The sequence below is a fragment of the Marmota flaviventris genome, chromosome 5, assembly GCF_047511675.1.
Source record: "Marmota flaviventris isolate mMarFla1 chromosome 5, mMarFla1.hap1, whole genome shotgun sequence".
NCBI classification, from domain to species: domain Eukaryota; kingdom Metazoa; phylum Chordata; class Mammalia; order Rodentia; family Sciuridae; genus Marmota; species Marmota flaviventris.
In genome coordinates this window covers 94,504,227-94,523,533 of record NC_092502.1, presented here as the reverse complement: position 1 = coordinate 94,523,533, position 19,307 = coordinate 94,504,227, and the positions used below count along the sequence as shown (strand labels likewise).

General features: G+C 36.2%; 1 protein-coding gene across 15 annotated transcripts in view; it reads right to left on the bottom strand.

Moving 5' to 3' along the window:
• Positions 1-19,307, bottom strand: part of Mef2c (myocyte enhancer factor 2C) — a 144,468-nt gene that overhangs the window by 9,459 nt on the left and 115,702 nt on the right. For all 15 annotated transcript variants that reach the window (XM_027927969.2, XM_071612430.1, XM_027927977.2 and 12 more), the window contains 3 exons: positions 4,445-4,617; positions 1,776-1,905; positions 1,065-1,200 (listed from right to left, as the gene is read on the bottom strand). In XM_027927969.2, the coding sequence (XP_027783770.1) occupies positions 1,065-1,200; positions 1,776-1,905; positions 4,445-4,617 (439 nt within the window). The remainder of the gene's footprint in view (positions 1-1,064; positions 1,201-1,775; positions 1,906-4,444; positions 4,618-19,307) is intronic.

Here is a 19,307-nt window from a genome sequence, read left to right as displayed (position 1 = left end):
GATGACTCCATCATTGGATTACTATCTGTGTAACATCAGCACTACATGAAAGCTAATGAGGGGGGTGAGCAAGGTAAGATAAGTGAAGTTGTATAATATAAACTAGTGACTTTTATTCTAATCAATGGTTTATTCTCACTTCCATAACTAGTTAACTATAGGTAACTATAACCAAATGGCTCACAAGAAAAGCAAAAGTGAGCTAGGCATGTAGAAAATTTCTACAATATAAAAATTCAACTTTAATTATTTTATATCCTTCCTCCTACCATTTCCTTTTGAAGATTCACTGCCATTTTAGAGTTAGATTTTAAGTCTGTTGCTCAGTTGATATTTTAGTTTTGAAATCTTTTGTTTTATAATAAGTACTGTGAATTGTGACTTTAGGGCTTTTTTAAGTTTTGAATGCTTCCATAGGTAAATGACAAGTCATTTCTATGATAAAGACATATATCTCAATATTACCACAAGGGGGCAGAAAGACACATCTTTGACCAGAAAAGACCAGAAATTTTTTATACCCTCATTTCTAATTAGTATTGTATGTTTTTAGTATCCATACATATATTTTAAATAAAATATCTATAAATACACAGTGTTCTATGAGTATAAATATATGAAACCTATATGTTAACTGAATAGTTGATCCTATGAATGTCAGATTCACATTAGCATAAACTATGTGGTTTATGTTCAATGAGAAAGAATCGCAAATGTCTCAAAAACTCCAAGAACTCAACTATATATGCCTTCAAACTTCCCTCAATAACTGTATGGAGACTCAATTAAATAAAAATTCCATCACTGATAGAAGTGGAAACAGATATAGCCTAAAACAATAAGGACATAATTTATCTCATTACAGAGCTCCCCATCTTCTTAAAGCATAAGGGATATAATATTTACGCTCCTTGAGAGTTATTAGTCTGAAAATTACTTTTATATTTCTACAAAGTAGAATTTTACACTCTCTAATGGGACATGAAAACATACATTTAAAGATCGCATTTGTCATTTAAACACAGATTCTAGAGTTATATTATGAAAGAAATGATATTGCTTACCCCAACTGACTGAGGGCGGATGGTGGCATGTTATGTAGGTGTTGCTGTTGCCAGCCAGTTACTGAACCAAGATGAAGAGCACTGGCAGTGTTAAACCCAGACAGAGATGACAGATCTGCACTACTCAGAGAATACTCTAGAGAGAGAGAGAGAGAGAGAGAATATTTAATTTGAAAATTAGCAAATGGTAAATAAAATTAAAGATTTTCAATTTCTAAATATTCTTGACTTTGATCAAATTTTTTGATCTGAGAGAGGGAGACAAAACATCAAGGATAATTGTCACTTAACAAGAATATATTTTTCACCAAAAATAAGTATTCCATGAAAGCCTTGAAGTAGTGTAGTCTGAAATTCCAGTTCATTACACTACAACTGGTTTAACAGCAATTACATATTTTAGTGATCTAGAATTTTTTAAAACAATCCTGAGAAAGTGAGCTTTTTATTACATCAAATAAATAACAGCTCAATTTCCTTGACTGTTCTTCTATTTGGAATTCAGTTTGGGCAAATAAAACTTTCAGTCATTTAAGAAAAAAAAAATGTGGATGTTCATTTTGTCTTAGTAAACACAAGTAAATGGCACAGTGCTCTGGGTACCACAGGTGCTAGACAGAACTTTGTAGTAGGGTAAAGATAATAACTTTTTCATCTTTCTTTTTAATAAAAATATTTAATGTAATATTTAAACATGGCAAAGCTACTCACCAGTACCATATGTTGTTGAAATGGCTGATGGATATCCTCCCATTCCTTGTCCTGGTAAAGTAGGAGTTGCTACGGAAACCACTGGGGTAGCCAATGACTGAGCAGACTGGGAGTTATTTATCCTTTGATTCTTTTAAAGTAAAAAAATATATATATATTACCAATGGAAAAATTTTAAAAGTTAAAAATATTAGATTTCAGTATTAGTTTTGCACATAAAGAGATAACTTGATACAAAGCTCATGAAATTAATCATTTAACATGTGTCTCTATGAACTCTGCCAACCCTATCATTTACAATCCTTCAAGAGACCAGCTGTTGCCATAGTAACCCATTACATCAGTATCTCCTAGGCAACTGAACTAGTAACAAGTACCATAGCTTTATTATGGGTAAAAACAGACTATGTTGAGAACTGATGAAATATGTATACTGTACTTCCATTGTTTCAGTTTTTATTCAAATGCAAATTAAAAAAAATTAAAATCAACCATGGTAGGTTTTATGTTCAGCTCTATGTACAACAGAGACAAGACAGGTAAAGGTTCATGTTATATTCTGGCCAGCAGGTGGTGCTCTGACCACTTTCTTCAGATTGTTCTAAACTTCCCTCAAACTAGGTGGTAAAGCAGCCAATGCCTATATTTAACTCCTTATAGCAAGGAGATTAAAGATATGCATAAGCTTAAGGCACTTAAATTTTTTGAAAAAGAGTATTTTAATTTTAGTTTTAAATAACAAAAGAAATACTTTGTGTGTTGGAATTTTTAAGTCTTAATATACTGAAAATATGGCCTCCAGTTACAGAGGTTGAAACAGAAAAAAATAATAATAACTAGACATTCTTTTCACCTATGAATGGTACTATAAATTAGTGGCACTTTACTATAATCGATGTGAACACATTATATTAAGCTTCAAAGTCTATTTTATTTTATATTTTAATTTTTTATTTGTTCTTTTTTAGATATATATGACAGTAGAGTGTATTTTGACATATTATACATACATGGAGTAAAACTTATTCTAATTAGGATTTATTATTGTGGTTGTTTATATTTTATCAGAGCTACCACCTTTACCTCAAAGCAGCTCTGGATATTTCTGAAGGGAAGTGTTCTCATCACTTACCAAAAGCAGGTCAACATCCTCAGACTGAGAGCATGGGAAAGGAGTTTTATTAATTAGTGTCTGTAAATATTTATAATTGGGCAAAATCTTTTCAACAAAAGGAAAAGCATCTTCTGATAGACACAACAGTTTAAACAGACTTAAAACCCAGACTCCAAAGATAACTCCTTACAAAGGCATTCTTTGTTTCCTTTAATGAGGTGTTTGTCTCAAATGTGAAGACAATCTATCTAGTTTTCAGTACAGGTCAGTGTCTCAATGTTCATTATATCGCCACCATGTTTCGAACAAAAAAGACTGCACTTTGAAACCCTACTTGCTGGAGGAGGAGGAAGCCACACCTGGCTGCCAGAGAGAGACCTGACAGGCCACTCACAGAATCCCTGGGAAAGCATCAGTTTTAAGGGACCTGAAATAAATCTGCTGAGACAGAGAGCCTGCCATGCCTGGCCCACACTGCTTAGCTGTAGCCCTGTGGGAGGTTTTATTTATTAGACCTAGTCTTTTCCAAAGGGAACGTTGAATATTATGTGATTTTTTTGGTTGATATTCAAAATTAATCTGCACTGTGCCATAATAAACTAATCAGCTCACAGGACTGTTTTACCCTGAAGCTTTCCACCGAGGAGAGAGAGAGAGAGAGAGAGAGAGAGAGAGAGAGAGAGAGAGAAAAGATCTAAATTTTTCTACTGGATCTTTAAACATTCTTGCTCCTAAGCCTAGATACTTTGGAGAACACTGATATAAGCCTCTTTGTTGTTGAGTTTGTACCCACAATGTGCTCTTCATCTTAGGCACACAGATCCATGAGACAGAAAAATGACAGGATCTGAGAATATAATATATATTTAAATTCATATTACATATCTATTTATTTATTTTTCCTTAGAAGTCCAACAAACTCTTGTGATGAAGCATCACCTTTGTTCTCAAAATGTCTACGGTTTTAACAGTTTGCTTTTGAGCTAACAGTTGTTTTCATGAAGAATATACATGCAAAAATGAACTGAGACAGTACACAGGCATGCGATGCATTAGGTATTAACACTGCAATACGTCTAAGACAGGAATTGCCAGTCAACAAGAAAAGTTCATTTAAGAATTATGGGATTTTTCATTGTCAGAACCTTGAGGATATAAATAACTAAATATTGTAAAAATACTATGCTATGAAATACCTCATTATCTATCATTCTGCTTATGGAATGTTATGATTTAACCAAAGTTAGAACTTGATTTATTTTTTAACTATAAATTGGGAACCTTAAAAAAATGTTGCTCCAGAAGAATGCAGTCCTATAGAGAAGTTTACTAGATTTTTTTTCTTTTTCTTTCCAACATGGAGAGGGCAAATGCCAACCAGTTACCAGAAGTAACAGCTCAATAAATCAGGGTTCTATAAATATCATTAAAACCCTATTAGATAATAGTGTTAATTATTTGAGAGAACTTAATTCATAAAGTTAGACAAGTACTAAAACAGTAAAACATATACAAAACATCATCAACATTTATTTAAAATATAGTTTTGCATTACCACTGATGGCATCGTATTCTTGCTGCCAGGTGGAATAAGGACTCGGAGATCTGGTTTACGGTTATTCATTCCTAAATTCATGGGGGGAGGAGATTTTGCTTGCATATTCTTGTTCAAGTTACCAGGTGAGACCAGCAGACCTGGTGAGTTTCGGGGATTACCATACCCGTTCCCTGTTAATACAAAACAGTGATAGCATTCATATAGAAATCTAGACTCAAACATGTTTCTAAAGACTGTGCTATGTGAAATAAAAATAAAAGCTAATGGTAAGACATACAGATACACACATGGAAAAAAAAACCATTGGATGACTGGTTTGGCCTCCGTGTAAAGAGTAACCCAATCATTTAATTATTTAATATTCCTCTGAATGAAGATTAAAACCCTTTTATGAGAAAAGAGCTTATATACATCGACTGGCTTGGAAATCGGCATATAATTTTTTTCTATTTAAAAAATCCAGGAAGATAGTCAGACAGTCCTACAGGGTCTAAGAAAAGCACAGAACTGGTCCTGCACTTTAATTGACTAGTTTGGTGGAGGCCTGGCTGGCATGACTCACTCTTTCAGCTCATCGGTTTGGCTTTTATTTTGTGTATGTGTGTGTCCTTAAATGAAGAAAGGGCAGCAAGACTGTAATTTCTAGGATGTGCTGGGGGAGGGGAAGCCACTTACACATCTTGCTCTTCAGTTCCCCTTTTTTCTGGAAATGAATACTCCCTATGGCTTTTCCTGCATCTGGTGTGCCCTCCTCACTAAGCAGTGATAACCCTGCAGCCTTGCCAGGATTTCCTGCTCACACAGATCTTTGAAAAGCAACTCCTCCTGAGGAGCTGAAATGAAGCGAGGGCGCCTCCACTCAAGTTCTGGTTCACTAGGCGCAGGAAGAACACAGAGGAAGACCAGAAGGACTCTCTCAGGATTCTGTTTAGCTCCCTACTAATAGATAAGTGGGTATCTGAAGGCCTCCATTTTTCATATTTCAAAATATACTGTTCCGTGACAGGAAGAGCTACAGAGGTTGGCTGGAAATGTTACCTGAGCTGGAATGAGAGCTAACTTAGAAAGTCATCTGCTGGCTTCCTGCACGGCCCCTGATAGGAGAGTAAGACAAAACCAACTACTTGGTTCATGATGCTCACCAGGAAAGGAGACAGTTGCTTTCTGAGGCTCCAAAGGAGGCAGTTAAACCTCACTGTCACATTATCATCATCACAAATCACAAGTATCTATTACTCCTGGACCAAAGACACTGTTTGCTATCCATCGAGGAGGCAAGGACAGGGCTCCAGTTTTGAAAGGCCCTGAGCCTCCTTTGTGGTAATCCAGAAACCAAGGAACACACATGACTGAGACAAGGCAGCCTAGCGTGAGGTGCTCACAGAGTAATTCTGATTAAGTTTTATTCATTTCCCAGGAGGGAAGAGGTTATCCAATAAAGATTCATGAAAGAGGAAGGGATTGATGTGGGCCTCAAAAAAAGGCAGGACACAGGAATATAATGTTAAACTTGTGACTAAGTGCTGAGGAAGGACTGAGGGAGGAAAGTTAAACAGCACAGGCGGGGACACTGTGAGCAATCTGTTTAAAAGGGAACCCACGAAAAAAGAGGGTTCTTTGAGGACACGGATGTTGGGCTGTGGAGACCTTGAATTCCAGGGTTTATATGGTGGAAGAGAGACCCACCAAAGCTTTAGAGCAGAGGAATAATGCAAGCCTCTCTCAGAATTAGGGAGGTCTGGTGGTGTGGACCAGTCTGGAGACCTACTGTGATGGCATGAGGTAGAGACAAAGAAGAATTGGGAAAGGAGAAATCTGAAGAAACATTTTTTGAATTAAAGTATATTTGAGGCTCATTGCACATAGCATATTTGTTCCTCATATCCAAATCACTTACCTGTCTCATTTTATGCATGAATGAACAGGCTGAACATATAACAAATAACTGCAGTATTAAATCTGTCAATTGGATTATATATACAGTTTTCCAAGTTAGGGGGGAAACAAATACTGCCCCCCCCCAACATGTGTTGAGTACACAGTAGTTGCTTAAGATATGTTCATTGATGTTTAATATAAATTACTCTTCTAAAATAAAACTTAAGTAATTAGCTAAGTTTTGGAGCCAGGCACAGTGACCTTCACCTATAATCCCAGCAGCTCAGGAGGCTGAGGCAGGAGGATGGCAAGTTCAAAGCCAGCCTCAGCAACTCAGTGAGGCCCTAAGCAACTCAGTGAGACCCTGTCTCTAAATTAAACATATAAAAAAGGCTGGCAATGTGTCTTACTGGTGGAGCACCCATGAGCACAATCACTGGTACCCCCCAAAATAAATTTAAAAAAAATTAGCTAAATTCTCTATAGCCAGCTAAATTTATAAAAAAACCAAAATGACCAGATAGTTAACTTAGACAGCATTTTGGTGGCAAAAGATGTTATATGAAACAATACATTTACCTTTTCGCATCAGGAAAAATAAAGACAAGACTGTAAGAAAAATCCTTGATAAATTGGAATGTTCAGAGGATTTTTATATTTAACATGTTTTACTGAATCATAATTGTGACTATGATAGTGCCTTAGTTAGAATTGATAGATTCTACTGGATAATAAGGCAATGAGGAAACCAATAAAATTAGTATTATACTTTCCCGTCAGCTGAAGTTCAGACAGACACGCTGAATACATGTGTCACTTACACATTAAGCCTGCGTGAGATCTGGTTTAAATAAACAATCAAATGGAAAATTAGCTAAGTAATTTCAAAAGAAGAAGGAAAAAATAGTCAGTTAAGCAGTGCAATGAAGCTTGAATAGATCAGAAGAAACTGAAGCCCCGGCTCGGTAGATGCCGATACTGGTTTGCATGGAGGAGTTATTTTGCTAAAAGGAAGTAAAACCGCTTCGTGAAATGTGTTGTCCTGTGATATGAGAAGCACTGGGCCAGTGCACGAAAATGGAAATGTGTCACAGAGGTTCTGAAGAAAGTTTCTTTTAAAAAAAACAACAACATTATTCTGCAGTATACTCACTGAGAAATTCCAACAAAGCCTACGTCTTTTGGCCTACATTTTAAACAATGATTGGGGCAGCAGCAGGGGAGAAAAACATACATCAGTTTTTCATCCGATAAATACCTCAAAACTAAAAAAACTGATTTAAAAAGCATTCTATTTCTGGAATATTTTTGGATATTTTTTGTTATTTGGAAATCATACCATTTCAGAAGATTCGTCACATATTTTAAGGTGTTTACATATTCAATGTAAAATATTTTGAACCATGATGACACTTCTTAAATTCATATTTTTAGAGCATAAAGTTATTTTTAAGAACAAAAAAAATCCTGCTTTTTACGGCTGAAGTTCTGCTGTTTTTAGCATATTGTGCCAGCTAGCATTTTGGAGCCGTATAATAACCATTTCTGTTTCCAGCCACCAAATTGTTATTCTTTTGGCATAATATAGATTCAGGAATGCAAGACTGTGGATCCTAAACCAGTGATATAGAAACCTATCATTTGAAAATCAATGATGAATACATGCGTGTGGTTTACTGCTAAGAAGAACCTGCATTTAAACTGGCTGGGCAACCGCAGACTCCTCCTCACTCAAAATGCTGCGGCCTGTGTGGAGGCTGTTGTCCCACCTTAAGATAAATTCACCAGAGAGAATGGTCTCATTTAAATTCAGGGGTCGGGAGGTGGGAAGCTCCACCTCTCAACAGCCTTCTAATATACAGATTCAACCTTTCTTCATGCTGTGTTTTAAAATTACCCTCCTTCTGGACAATTATCAATTTAGACGTGACTGTATGCAGATGTCACATTCTTCTGACCACTTAAAAGCACAAAAATTATAAAGCATGAGTGAATGGATTTCCTGACTACAGATTATATATATATATAAAAAAGAGGTACAGACCAACTGTACAGTTAAATGAAGCTTTTATAGTTTCATTTGATTAAAAATATCATTTCATAAAAAAAAAACACACAACTTCAACATTCACGGTCTGACTTACATAAAGGAATCTACCTCTACTGGCTACAAGTTTGTAAACATTAAAATTAGTGTAAATACTCCAGGACTTCAAATATGGTGTTAGGAGAAAAAACTTTTTTTTTTTTCTTTTCATGGTTAACTTGCAAACACTCCCCCCCCCCCTTTTATTGACTCCTATTTTAAGAAGCTGTAAATTCAAAGAACATATTCCTGGCTTAAGATATTATGAGGAAGGCATTTTGCCTTGTCTTACAGAGCTCAATTGAGCATGTAGCTCTCTTTGAGCCCCTGGCTCTAAAACTTCCTTTTATTTGGATGTTTGGGCATTATGAGTCTTTTCATTTGTTGTTTCTTTTCCAAGACTTTCAATTATAAATACAAGCACATAAAACTAAATAAGCACAAAACTGAAACTAGTCCTTAAGGATCCTGTCTAATTTTTCACTGGCATAATCTTTTAATCTCACAAATTGCCGACTTTGACCATTCTTTCTGTCCTGTTCTTCCTCCATCTCCATGTCCAATGAATCCCAATTCTTGCTTCTTTTTCAAGTTACTCATTAACATTTTGAAAATGTTAAATTCAAACATTGAGGGTCTCTTCTCTTTATGATAACTATCTCCATCTTCATTGCTTTCATCTCCATTTGACTGCTTTTCAATAACACCCCATCTGGTCCTGTGGTCCCTAGTTAGGGATTCTTCACCAGCCTCTAAGATGGACTTCAGGAGGGTGTGAACTTCCTATAGCTATATGAAACTTCTGTGATTATATGTGATATTAACCGGTCTACCCAGGGGAACCTTTCTATATTACCACTTCCAGCATATTACTTTTTCAAATAGCATTTAACACAGTTGGGTCAGTGCCCTGTCTGGCTCTCAGGACTGTCATAGTTGACCCACTCTCTCTATCTAATCCAATTTCCAATGGCCAAAGTCAGGTTGACAGTCCTCTGAATATGCCCTAGTCTTTGCTCTAGCAGTTCAATAACTGGCAGTGTTCACTTTCCTGTTTAATTCAAATTCATCTTTTAAGGATCAGCTATAGTTCCAACTCTTTCATGATGCCTTTCAGACAACTTCAGCCCACACTGAACTCACTCTCCTCTAAACTCCTGCTGCAATTAGAGGCAGGGATACTGTACAAACTACTATGTCTTTAAATGTCTCATGTGCTTGGAAAACATACAGAGAATATCCTAGAAAAATCAGGAATTATTCAGGAATGGCACTGAGAATTGATTTACTGAGGGAATCTGAGAAGAAAACTAAAAATGTGAAGGGTAACTTGTTAAATTCCAACATTGAGGATCTTTCCTCTTTTTTTTAAAAAAATTTTATTAGGTATTGGCAGACCTTCACTTACTTATTTGTTTATATGTGGTGCTGAGAATCGAACCCAGTGCCTCACACATGTGAGGCAAGCACTCTACCACTGAGCCACAACCCCAGCCCCAAGAGTCTTTTCTCTTTATGCTACTTGCAAAATTTTTCTATTTTAGATCATCATTGTATATAGGTGGCCAATCCACTATTTGAGACAAAGTATTTATCAACCATATAATATGTAAGAGAGGAAATGACGCAAGTGCCGTTCTATGAAATTTGTTTACAGAGAGTTAACTGAATTTTCTTTTTTACCTATCATATCTGTTAATTATTTCAGGCACATTATCTTAGCTACTGCGAATAGTAGCAGAATCAAAAGGCACAAATTTTTCCTAACGAAGATGAAAACTTTAACGAGACACTGAACTTTTCTTCTACAATGACAAACATTGTCATAGGTTGTCTCAAGACAAGTCTCAACAGTAATTAATTCACACAAAACTTTTCATCAAAATATAAGCAGCCTAGGAAAAAGAATGGCAGGAAGGTGGCAACTATGAGTGAGTAGAATTTTATTAGAAGGTTCAGAAAGAGACTTCTCAGAGAGATGAAACACAGGACAGGACAAGAGCAGAGCAACTGTGTTCGAGAACGATGAGCCTCCTATGAAGATGAAACACTGGATGTTTTAGAGTATGCAACCCTCAGGAGTTGGACAAGAAGGCTTGGCAAGCTCTCAGATTATGTTCACTTTATACTGTAGACTTTACAGTAAACTTGTACCAAACTTTATGCTATAGAAAATGAGCAGCCAATGATAACTTCTCAGTGGTTAGTTTTATTACGTGTGTATTAGGGAAATATTTATAGTGGCAGTGGAAATCAGAACCTAAAAGGGATTAGACTGCAATTAGGGAGGCTAGTTAGCATGCACCAGACCCAGGACACATGTGGAATGAGATCCAAATGCAGAGAGGGAAAGATTGACATGCAGTCAGGAGCAGGGGGGAAAGGAGGGTACAGCAGATAAATTCAGGTGCTAATCACCAATGTCTTCAACATAGTTCCTTCAACTGTGTGGAGCCTTAGCCTTCTAAATATAAATGATTAAGTAAAAGAAGCATAAAAGTAATCCGAATCAGAGACTCTCAGATACTCATCTGAGGCAGGTGTTGTCAACATGATTGTACAACAGTATTAACAACAGCAACACAGTATAGCTTTATTTACCAATGACATTCAAAACATCAAGCATGCACATTAACTGTCCCAAATAGTACTTGGTAACTAGTAACTGCTATGTAACTGTTTGATATCATATGTGGATGTAAAAGACCTTTAATCCTAATAAGGATAACCCTGTGAGATATTAAAAGAATCCTTGTTATAAAATGAAAAAAACTGAGGAACAGAGAGGTCCAGTAACTTGCTCAACATCAAACAGCCATCAAATGGAGAAGCCATAATAGGAACTCAAGCAGTGTGTCCATGCCCTGAAGCTGAAATACACTGCATTGCTCCCTTGAAAATCAGTCATGCTCTGAGCTTTAAGAGCCCTCTATGTCTCATCTCATTTTAAAAGTACAGGATTACAGAGGAAGAGGAGAAATAAATGAAATTCAAGACCAGGAATCGAAGACTTAAAGGTTCTCCTAAGTCAGAGGTGGTGTGAAAGTTTGAGGAACACTTGACATGGTCAGCTTGGGCATCATAAATAGAAGATACTGCACTCATATAAAGAGATACAGAATGGCAATGTGCCAGATCATATTTATGTTCTCCCTCTGGATAAATATTCACAATGAATATTTAAAATAAATAGGAAACATTGAGGCCACACTAAACACTAGAGCAACTATTTAACTTTGGTGCACTATTTACAGTGGATAATTACATATGCTTTTAAAGACAGATTTTGTAAAATTTTAGTCAATAATCTTCTCATGACTAATAGAGGGTAAAGATGTTTATACTTGCTGTCAATTAAAAAAGACCAGCTTCTATCAGAACCACTGGACATGTTAGAAAAATGTCTGGGATTTTATGGTACCTGCTATTAGTCATCTGGAAAATAACTCATAATATATATGCACCTAAAATTGCTTTGTGTACTAATTTGTTAATGGTATCTGATTTGGGGGAGTTTGGAGCAAATTGCCACAGGAGAATGATAAGCTGAATACACAGTTGTACCTTTTATGAGATGATCTGCTTTTACTTTAGGAAAACATTTTACCCATTTCTTTTTCCTGGTGCTGGTAATTGAACGTAAGACTGTACATGTTAAGCACATGCTCTACCACTGAGGTTCAACCCCAGGCTCTTAGTTTTTCCTTTTATTAGTAAAATTTTGGAAATATTTACAGGATAGCATCTTGTTACATAAATGTCACATTCATAATTATGCTCACTACCAATTCATAATAATGCTCATCAATTTACATTTGACTTTGAAAAAGTTTTACAAGTTAGTTTTATTATCAGGATGCTATCTTGTGTCTCAACTGAACCTACATCTTTTCACAAAAATTACTTTAATTATATATGGTAAACTTGCTTATACAACCCCCTACTCTATTGAAAATGACACTCTTAAACAATTTTTTAGTGGAAAATATGACCTTCTAGATTGCATTTTATATTTACTCTGCCATTTTAGAAACTATGTTACTCAGCTGTTGTGAATCACAATCAATTCTTTTTCTTAAAGGGAAAAGGCGATCATTTTCATGGATGGCTCTAAGAGAAAAGGCAACCACAATTGCCTTTCTGGCTCTGGGGTCAGAAATCTGGAAATGATGAAAATTTCAACAAGACTAATATAGAAGGGAGGCAAATCAGATCTGATTCTTATCTTGCTAAAGACTCCTGATTATAGATGCTTACACACAAAATCAAGTCTCCACTCTTTCTAGGGGAGGAACCAATATTGTAAAATATGAGATAGTGAAGAAATTCCAGCAAAACCTCAGTACCTTCTGTGGTGTGTTCTTAGAAAAAATACCCAAGATCCACTAATGCCAAGGCTATTCTTGGCGGGACCAGTTCAGGGCCAGCTGACATTCTAAAAAGAGATTAACCTCTTCTGCTTAACCACGTTACCTGATAACAGAACAGAGCGTTGCACATTTCACATCTAGCCACTCTGCTTAGTGATCTTTTGTACATTAACAGTCTGTCTGTCAACTAAATACTGAACTTTGAACATGCACACATATTCTAAGCTCTAGAGAGGGAAGCAGAAGCTCAGAACTGTTATTTATCACTAAGTTGTTTTTCCAAAAGATTGAGAGTCTGTGTCATAAAGTGGGTTTACGTTGGCAAGCCACTCTCTCATTTGTTCTAGTACTCATGAGGGTCAGGCAGTATCACCCCAACTTTTGATAAATGAGGAAATTGAGGCTTTGGGAGCTTCTGTGTCAAGACTGAGATCTCCCTGTCAGCAAGTGGGAGAGCTTTGATATGAATCCAGAACACAGGGTCCCACTGAGTTATTACAAAAGCCAGATGTCTGAGACTTAGCATGCCTCTGTATTTCTCCCTCTCTTAAAAAAAAAGCTCCATTTGCAAATAAGTAAGAAATGGACAATCTGATGTTTCCAGTGCACAAAATATTCTTCTGCTTTGCATACAGATTTACTTAAGGGATACTTTTTAATTGCACCATCAAAATGATATTGAACATTACTATCTTTAAAAAATTCCACTTAGCAATGAGTGATGGATTTATGACTCATTTAATTGTTCACTCCTTGCGATTTTGGGCCTGTCTCTGCTAAAAATGAGGGGGTGTCTTCATTATTGACACAATCGCTCATTCTTTCAGTCATTTTTCTAAACAAAAATATTGAGACAGTATAAATTAGAGAGAACGTGACAGAAGAGAAAGAATAATTACTTGTGGTTTTAACATTTACACAACTGCTTTGAACACATCAGAAGTTCATAGCGTTCAAAGTGAAATGTGTTGCACTGAGCTGTGCTGCTCTCATGTTCTGCCTCAGAGTGATGGAAAAGTCTGCTTCACTCCCACAGTTAAGGACAGAGGGCCGCACCAGATAGCTCTGGGAAGCTGACCAGTGTGTGCTCATTGTACACTTAACTCATATTACTGGAACTGCATTAAACTAACCTTAGTTTGGTTAGAAAATAAAAAAATATAGGTAATTCCCATAATAACAATAGCTATCATTTATTAACAAGTGCTTACATTGCGGCAGAAACTGTGTTGGAAGTTTTACATCAATTATCTCACTGAATTCTCACAAGAATCCTGCAAAATGGGATTTTCACAGACTTTCTGAAGGCAATACTGTTCTCTTTGAAATAACCTGTATATCATATATTCTCCTTGATTACTATATTATCCTGAATATCTGCCATTAGAATATTTTCCCAAATTACTGCTTGAGCAAAAATTCTGTTCCATGTTTTCATTGTTCTCATTACATTGCTTAATACCAGTGGTAACTAAAGGTCCCTTTTTTCATGACTGTTATATAAATTAATGTTTGCGGGCTGGGGATGTGGCTCAAGAGGTAGCACGCCTGGCATGCGTGCGACCCAGGTTCGATCCTCAGCACCACATACAAAGATGCTGTGTCTGCCAAAAACTAAAAAATAAATATTAAAATTCTCTCTTTCTCTCTCTCTCTCTCCTTTAAAAAAATAAAATAAATTAATGTTTGCACACACAAACAGATGATGGACTTCAGTTTGCTTTTACCACTATATTACAATAGACTATATTAATATAGCAGGGCTCCCTCCTCCACAGACTTTATATGCAACATAATTAGTTCTTTATCATAACTGGAAATGGTAAGTGAACTCTAAGTCCAAGAAACTGTGAAAGGAGGGCACAGTCTCTATGCTAACATGAAAATACTGGGTTCAGTTAAAACAACAGAGTGGAGAAATTATGAACCCAGGAACTACTTAGCACCCTATGGGGACATCTGTAGATTATAAATTCAAATTGTTTCATGGAGGTTCTGGTACAGTACACTTAGTTTTCTTTAAAGTAGCTAATGATGTCTCAAATATGAGTCTGTATCAGATTATATACTCTTGGAATTGAAATTCAACTGAAATACACTAAGTTAAGTCTAACTGCAAAATTTAAGTGATTGGCAAAAGTTTATCTAAAAACAGCAAATTATACTCTTGGCTGACAGCCTTGAAGCCTCAAGTGAGAAAGTCCCTGGTAGGTAGAAAACTGATTTCCAAAAGAGGGGTTTTTTAACCACATTCCTCCTTCAGCATCTGCTGTCTACTTATGCACAATTTCACATTACTGATGATTATGAAAAAAGCTTTTTTGTGTGTTATCTCTAAATAAAATCTTATGGTGATGCCAAAAATAGGGAACAGAGAACCCAGTAGTATACAGGGAGGGAAAAAAATGGTTGCTGTGAGGAAGAAAAATGACAACTTTGAGTAAAACTCATATTTAGAGAAGAATATTAACTTCTTGAATTTAATATTAAAAACGGCCAAAATTTTATTATCAGTTACACTCTTACAGTAAATCAATATGATATGAACAGAGAGACCAATTTTTACCTTGATTTACTGAATATAATTGACAGGTAGGTGAGTAGAAGAAATATATGGTGTGGAAGCGGGCATGGTGGCACCCTTCTGCAATCCCTGCTACTCTAGAGACTGAGGTGGGAGGATCCCTTGATTGCATAAGTTTGGGATCATTCTGGGCAACACAGTGAGACCCTAGCTCAAAAAAACCAAAATACATGGTTTGTTAAGTTGAAAATATGACAAACAAAGGGCTATAAAATCTGCTTCTATACTGTCCACAAAGTTTAATTTGAGATTTTCTTTCTCCCTCTGGAAATCAAAGTCCTTAGGCATTAAGTCCAGAGCAAGAAGTTGAAGGCAGGTTTTACAGTATCCTGAGTTGACCTGCAACTTCTTTCATTTGTCTTCTCTTTGACCTGCCTTTGCCGCACTGACAGCAGCCCCCATAGAATGGCGTCAAGGCACTACTGCTCTGTGATTTGCCAGGGATTGTAGATGGAAGCGGACACTGACTTTCTTGGCAGTGGCTGCAAAACACATGCTGCACATCACCCAATGAGAGGACTGAGTGTTTTTTTTTTTCCCCCTTTAAAAAATCTAGATGACCTTCGGTTGGGTTAAAACTCTCAGTGTTACTTAATTTCACAGATAAAAACAAAAGTCAATGCTATGCCCTCAGAGTTATACAAAAGTACATACAAGAGGAAGTGAGGGGAAGGGGAAAAATAATACAAGGGGGACAAACGAATGTCAGTAGAGGGGGCAGAGAGAGAAGAGGGGAGGGGAGGGGAGGGGAGGGGTGATAGTAGAGGATAGGAAAGGCAGCAGAATACAACAGACACTAGTATGGCAATATGTAAATCAATGGATATGTAACTGATGTGATTCTGCAATCTGTATATGGGGTAAAAATGGGAGCTCATAACCCACTTGAATCAAATTGTGAAATATGATATATCAAGAACTATGTAATGTTTTGAACAGCCAACAATAAAAAATTAAAAAAAAAATAAAAAAATAAAAATGAGATCTAAAAAAAAAAAAAGTCAATGCTATGTATCTTTATCCACATTTTGGGTGAACTCCCAATGTAAAACAGGATAAATTCAGAGTTTTATTTTTTCCTTCCATAAGAATGAATACAACTATTAACCCAGTTTGTTTTGTTTTTTCATTTGCAGATTAATAATATTTTTCAAAGGATGATAAAAATGATATCTGTATACTAACAATTAGTTTTCTTATTCGAGAAAAATTAAATGGCATTCTTTTGTGTTTCTGGAATATTATAACCTGAATTTGTTAGGCAATAAAAGTGCAAACTTGTTAAAACCAATATTTTGAGTCTAAATTCTTAAACATTTTGTTGATATTTTAAACCATTGAGAAATGGGAGGAAGTCTTTCGGGTGATGAGAAAGTCAACCCAGAGCCAGGTATGGTGGTACACTCCTGTACCCCAGAGGCTCAAGAGGCTGAGGTAGAAGGATCACAAGTTTGAGGTCAATCTCAGCAACTTGGAGAGACGCTGTCTCAAAATAAAAAATAAAAAGGGCTGGGAATGTAGCTCAATGGTAGAGCACCCCTGGGTTTTATCCCCCGCTCCCCAAAATAAGTCATCACAGCCAAGAAATTTCTGATAGGTGTTCTCAAATACTTGCAAAACAGTGTTATCGGTACAAAAAAATTAAATGTTATATGATCATTCCTCTCCTTACTTAGTTCTATGTTGTAATATGCTAAACTTTCTTTCCAATGTTAGATAAATCAAACTGCTTTATGATTATATAATCATAACATCATGGATAACTGAATTGCAAAGGTATTTGTGCCCATTCATATGTAACTGCTGAGTTCAAAGGTACTAAGTCATGAGAATGTCTTGCTAGATGGCTTTTTTTCCAGAGCCTGGAAGCCAGGTCTCCCTGTTTGCCGTCTGGTATACACAAAAGTACATTGCCACCATCAAGTCTCCAAGTATTTAGCTGATATAAATTAAGCATTCCAGAAATGACAATGCTTGACAACCCAATGCATAAAATAGTAAACAATTAACAATCAAAATAAAGAAACAGCTGTTAGTTTTTTTATATAAAATTATGTCTAATTTACAATAAATGCTAATTAAAATTATTAACCAATATACATAAATCTCCTTTGCCTCATTGTCAAACAGCTATGTAGAGTCTGGTGTGGTGGCACATGCCTGTCATCCCAGCTGACTCAGGAGGCTGAGGCAGGAGGATTGCAAGTTCTAGGCCAGCCTCAGCAACAATTAGCATAACCCTGTCTCAAAATAAAAAAAAAAATGAAAAGGGCTGGGGATATAGTTTGAAGGGTAAAGTGCCACTGGGTTCAATCTCACCCCCGCCCTCCATACAAATAGCGAGGTAGACTGTAAAATTCTGTAAAAATTTCAAAGGAATCACTAAAGGCTTTTCTTCTTCCTCTGTCTTCTTCCTTTCTAAAATATCAACCATAAATCAGTAGATACTGTACACACTGGTACTTTCTACTTAACCAAAGGCAACCATATTATCAAAGTGAAAACAGAGGGCACTAATAGGGTAGTGCATAACCCAACAAGGCACTGCTGTGCTAACGGTTATTTCCATCAAATCTAATGATTACAACAGCTCAACAGAACTTGATCTTACAATCATCAATAACCACTCAGATTAGCATGTTAAAAGCTTTAATGTACAGAGATATGACAAAATGTAACTTTAAAAGCACTGACTTCTCACTTTGCTTGTTGGGAGGAAAGGATTAAGTAGTAGAGGAATAACTGTCAATTGAATCCTAGAAATGTCACTGCTACTAATGCATTATAATGACTTGCTGTATATATCCTATATCAAGAGCACAAGCCCATCTTGGTACTTCTTCATTACTACTTGCTTTCATTTTTGAAATTACTTCAACTTCAGCGATAAGAACTTCATTGCTTTAAGAGTTTATTAGTGATAATCTGAGATACCAACCTGCATTTAATTTATTGCTATGTATCAGCTTTTCAGGTTTTCTGTTATATTAGAGAAGATAGTAAAACCTCGCCTTACTGACCCATGTGCTCTCCATTTCATCAAATAGATATTCACTGTATACAATATTAAATACATTATTTTCATAAATTACAGATGAAGGGTATATCATTTTGTTTTAAAAATTACATCATTTATTTAAAATGTTCTTCCTGCTTTACATCAATACTCTTTAAAACTTCTATGTCTAGAAGATAGATGTTTTATTTAGGTAACATTTACTGAGTATCGACTATATGTTAACCCTTATACATTGAGCTAAGAATACAAACTAAGACACAGTTGCCCCCAGAGATCTGTGTCCAGGAGAGACATGCCCAGACGTTGCAATTATGATGCAAGATGATATGCACCGTTAGTACAGACTGCCACCATTAGTACAGAGAAGAGGTGCATAACTCCTCTGGAAGAGCCAGGAAAGGATTTCCTGAACAGCTGAAATAAAATCTGAGCAATGACAAACAGTACTCAGTAGCCCAAAGCAGGGAGGAGAAGGCATAGGTAAGTGTGAGCAGCTTTGACACCATTTGTGAAGAGGACCACAGTAGAGAGTTAAGAGCTTGGATTCCAGCCAGGATGATGCCTGAGTTCTATTTTGGGCAATTGTTTAATCTCCCCTTGCCTCACTGGACCCATCTATAGAAAGGGTATAACAAGAGTTTCTACTTAAAAGAATCTCTATGAAGATGAATGAGTTACTTCTTTTGGCAAAACAGATAATAAAAGCAATTTAAATGTTTATTATTAGTAGAGCTGAAGTGCAAGGTTCTTGATAACAGTGGCAGAAGAGAAGTTAAGACTGAAGAATAGGAATGGGTCACAGATAAGAGGCTTTTGGTGAATTGCAAAAGACCTGGGAAGCCACATGCTGAATTTTCAGGATGTAAAGGCTTTGAGAAAGATCAATTAGTCACAGGGAGACTGAAGAAGAATGTAATGTGAAG